Here is a 4,015-nt window from a genome sequence, read left to right as displayed (position 1 = left end):
CCAATGAGAGAAGTGGAAATGGGGAAACACAGGGAAATATAAATTCGAAAGGGTAGAGAGAAACATATACTAAGTCAAAACTGAATCAGAGCTGACTCATACCGCACATATCGAACCTTCGTATGCCACAGTGAACCTCTTCTGGTCTCCTCCTTATTAGTCTACCATCATTCCTTCCCTTTTTTGCCCTCTCCAGTTTCATCCAATCACTGTTTTATTTCTGCACAATTTAGTGGCCCTCCAAAATTATATCGTGTCCCCACGGACCCAGCAATATATGTGTGGTTGTGTCTCTTCTATGTTCTTCTTTTTATGAATTAATGTCAGTTATCCTCATTTGCTAGTGCATTATATTAGAGCCATCCATTTCTCTGCATTTAATTGGGAAATTATGATATGGTGAGGTGGTAGGGGACCCACGGCCGGGGGGAATGATGACATGGACAAGATCGATCATTGTGTTCGACTTCGATCCATCACTAAATAGTATTTCCAGAATCCGATTGCCCCCAGGATTTTGATGAGGATCGAGAACCACGTGTTAGTGGGGTCCATCTGGGTTCTTTCGTTGGTGCCATCTTATGTCTTGTGGTAGACGCCAAGCCCTGATTACACCAACTCAATTAGTTAATTAAAAATCCAATGAATCAGTTGAGGAGATCCTGATTTGATTTGAGGTTTTCTTAAAATCCCTCAAAAATCAAAATCAATAACTAGCCTTTCAAGATCGATCGGTTGAGAATAAATAAATTTTTATATAATTAGCCCCAAACGGTCTAGTTTAATCGGAAGTAATTTGATGATTTACATTTAAACTAGACTTTTAATCAATGTTATTGCTAGTTCAGTCACCACCGATCATTAAAGTCAATCGAATGACACTGATAGTTGGAGAATTATACAAGCAATTAGTTTAATCACCTTCATTGGAAAAAAATCTCATGTTATCAAAAAAAAAAATTCTCAAATTTAACACATACCTTGGATGAAATTAACTAGTTGTAAGTTTGTAGCATTCGAGAGTTGGGGTGGGCAGGGCATCAACTAATACATTGCTCAGCGTAAAGACATTCCCAAATTGATATTCTTAAACTGTGATCATACTCAAGTTCAAACAACGTTATACTATCTCCAGTTCTTAATATAAAATTATGTTTGACTTTTATTTTGATCCTAAATATAAGATCTCAATTCACTCTGTCTCTTATATTTATATATTTTTTTCTAAAACTGTCCTTTCAATAATGGTAATTCTAGCTAATATAGTTGATTAACAAGAATATTTTAGAAAACACAGCATCTATTTATTATAAATAACTAACTTAACTTATTTTTTTAATTTCTCAAATTAATCAATTAAATCTTATAATTAGGACCGGAGATAGTACTTGATCAAACCAAATCCAATTTCTCCTCATTTCAATGTCGAGTTCGCCGAATAAGGTCCATTTTTTTTCTCGTTCAAAACAAGTACTCACTGATTAAATTTGGCAGGGTTGTGTGTCATATGAAATTATAGACTAATATATCCCATACATGCCCCTGTTTTTAGCACTTCTTATTATTCTCACCCAATGTCTTCCATTCACTCACAAAACATTAAAACCATCCAAATGATACACATTACTTATTTGTTAACTTCATTTAAAAGAAAAAATTTTATTCCCTTAAATTTAACTTTAAACTGTACAAGTTTAACATGATGCAAGGATTAAAACTCTTGCTTCATTGTTAGAAGAGAAAGAAACATACTCCTTCCGATTCATAGTATTCAAAGATGATGGGTTGCATGTGCACTTAGCAGCAGAGCAAAATATGCGATTCCTGTGCATATTTTTTCCAAATTTTAATTTATTTATTTTAAAAAATAATGCATGGTGCCTCTGCCAATAAAAATTCAAATGTTGGTATTGATTTTTTGAAAATATATTTAATAAATTCTGCGCATTAAATAAAAATGTTGCCAACAAATTCGTCACATTGCATTTATTATTACAGCAAAAGGATCACACGCCCTTCTTAATTGTAAAAAAAAAAATCATTACATAGAATTTTTTGGCAACAATTATTGCAAAGGATATAAAATCACGAAGAAGGAAACAAAAAGGGCCAGGCTGAAGATGAAGGTGATCCCGCCCCTTCGTCGACAGAAAATATCAGATCCCCTCAAATCGTCGAGATGGCGCGCCTAATGGGGCCCAATGCTGGCTTTCGCCGTACGTGGACCAGCCAGAGTCATACATCACAAGTGACTAAAATTAAATTAAATATTAATATTAACATTAAAATAATAAAATATTAAATGCCCCCAACAATTAACATTTGCGGGGAATAAAAAAAGAAAAAATCGGCGAAACGGCAATTAGCATTCAAGTATATAAGAATTAACAATACACTATAAACTGGCGTTGGACTTGTCCTTGTGCGCTACGAAACACGAAATCCCTCCTCAAGACGCTTAGAAAAGCGCGCAAACGGAGAGGTGTTCGCAACAAAAAGATAAAAGGCCAAACACCCTAGCCCTTCTTCTCTCGTCTTCTCGACTTAGCCGTTGCTCACGAAAACCATTCCACGTCACCGTCGCCCCAAACTCTCTCCTCCCCCCTCCCTCTGATATAACCCCATTTCTCTGTAAGTTTTTTCTCGCTTTTCCCATAACCATAAGTCGCTATGGTGTGTCTCTGTGGTAACCGCCCAGCTCCTTCACCTTCGCTTCTCTACCAACCGCCGCCACCACATTAATTGGCCTCCCCCTCTTCAGTTCCCTGGCCCAATCGGAACGTCCACACGTCAGAATGATTGATTCCGTTCTTCTGGCACTCTTCTTGCCCTGCCTCGGCATGAGCGCCGTCTTCATGGTCTACATGTGTCTTCTCTGGTACGCCACTACCCACCGCCCTCAAGTCGCGCTGCCGTCGAAGCCCTCGCCGGAGAAGGGCTTGTCGGCATCGCAGCTGGAGAAGATGCCCAGAGTCACCGGGAAGGAACTTTTGATGGGGAGCGAATGCGCCGTGTGCCTCGACGAGATCGAGAACGAGCAACCGGCTCGACTGGTTCCAGGTTGCAACCACGGGTTCCATGTGGAATGCGCCGATACCTGGCTTTCCAGGCACCCTATGTGCCCGGTTTGTAGAGCCAAGCTGGATCCTCAGCTTCTGAATCCCTGCGAAAATCCCTGTTAATCAGCTCAACTCTCCCAGATTCAACCCTCGCCGCCGGTGTCGCCGTTGGGGTAAAATTAGCCATAAAACAGAGTGAAACCAGCTGGTTTCTCTTAGCTCTGTCTGCGTTGTGTAGAATTAAGTTGTAAGTGGTGTGTTTTTTTGGTTTTGGAGGAATGTAGCCGTGAAAAAATTCATGTTTCTGGGATTGTGACATTGATTTGCCGATTATGGGTGTGGCGGCGGAAGATCCATGGTCTGATTGATTGATTGTAGATGTTTTCAGAGTTTCAGTTTTCATTTATTGATGAATTTAGCAGGTTATTACTTAAGAACATGGTGATGCTGTTGTTGGAAGCACAAAAATAGCTATAAATCTTTGAAGGGTTCCAGAATTTTCATATCTGAAAAGGAAAATGAAATCGAAGTTTAAGAGTGAGTGGTGTGGATGAGAGAGAAAGAGAGCGGGGTATTCACGCGAACACATGTAAATCCACAAAATGGTTAACCTGGTGGTTTCCTTGAAGGCAAGTGGAGGGGGTGACTATCTCTCGTGTGCTTTCCCATGAGAAGCAGTCAGATTCTGATTTTTGATTTGGTTTTACTTAAAAGCACCAACTCGATGCCAGCTGCTATATTTCCTTTTTTTGCCTTTACTACCATTCAATTCATTCACTCCTTTTGAACCATCTTCCTCTTCGTAAATATTAAGTCTTTTTTTTTTGGTTGCCCAATAAATTTGTCGGAATTTTATTCCGACTATATTTGAATCTGACTCGTGTCATAAACCTGACTGAAATAGGTGAGTCTTTCAACGAAGATTTCTGCATATGTTGAGACTCGAATTCGAGATC

At 39.1% G+C, this 4,015-nt stretch overlaps 1 protein-coding gene across 1 annotated transcript; it reads left to right on the top strand.

Annotated features, from left to right (window-relative positions):
* Positions 1-2,404: 2,404 nt before the first annotated feature.
* Positions 2,405-3,692, top strand: LOC114743650 (E3 ubiquitin-protein ligase ATL23). Its single transcript, XM_028931869.1, has one exon. The coding sequence runs from the start codon at positions 2,796-2,798 to the stop codon at positions 3,180-3,182; it is 387 nt and encodes a 128-aa protein (XP_028787702.1). The 5' UTR covers positions 2,405-2,795; the 3' UTR covers positions 3,183-3,692.
* Positions 3,693-4,015: the final 323 nt, after the last annotated feature.

This window comes from Neltuma alba, unplaced genomic scaffold, assembly GCF_004799145.2.
Source record: "Neltuma alba isolate B1F8T4 unplaced genomic scaffold, ASM479914v2 tig00004085_pilon, whole genome shotgun sequence".
Lineage (NCBI taxonomy): Eukaryota > Viridiplantae > Streptophyta > Magnoliopsida > Fabales > Fabaceae > Neltuma > Neltuma alba.
This window is presented reverse-complemented; position numbering and strand designations above follow the sequence as displayed.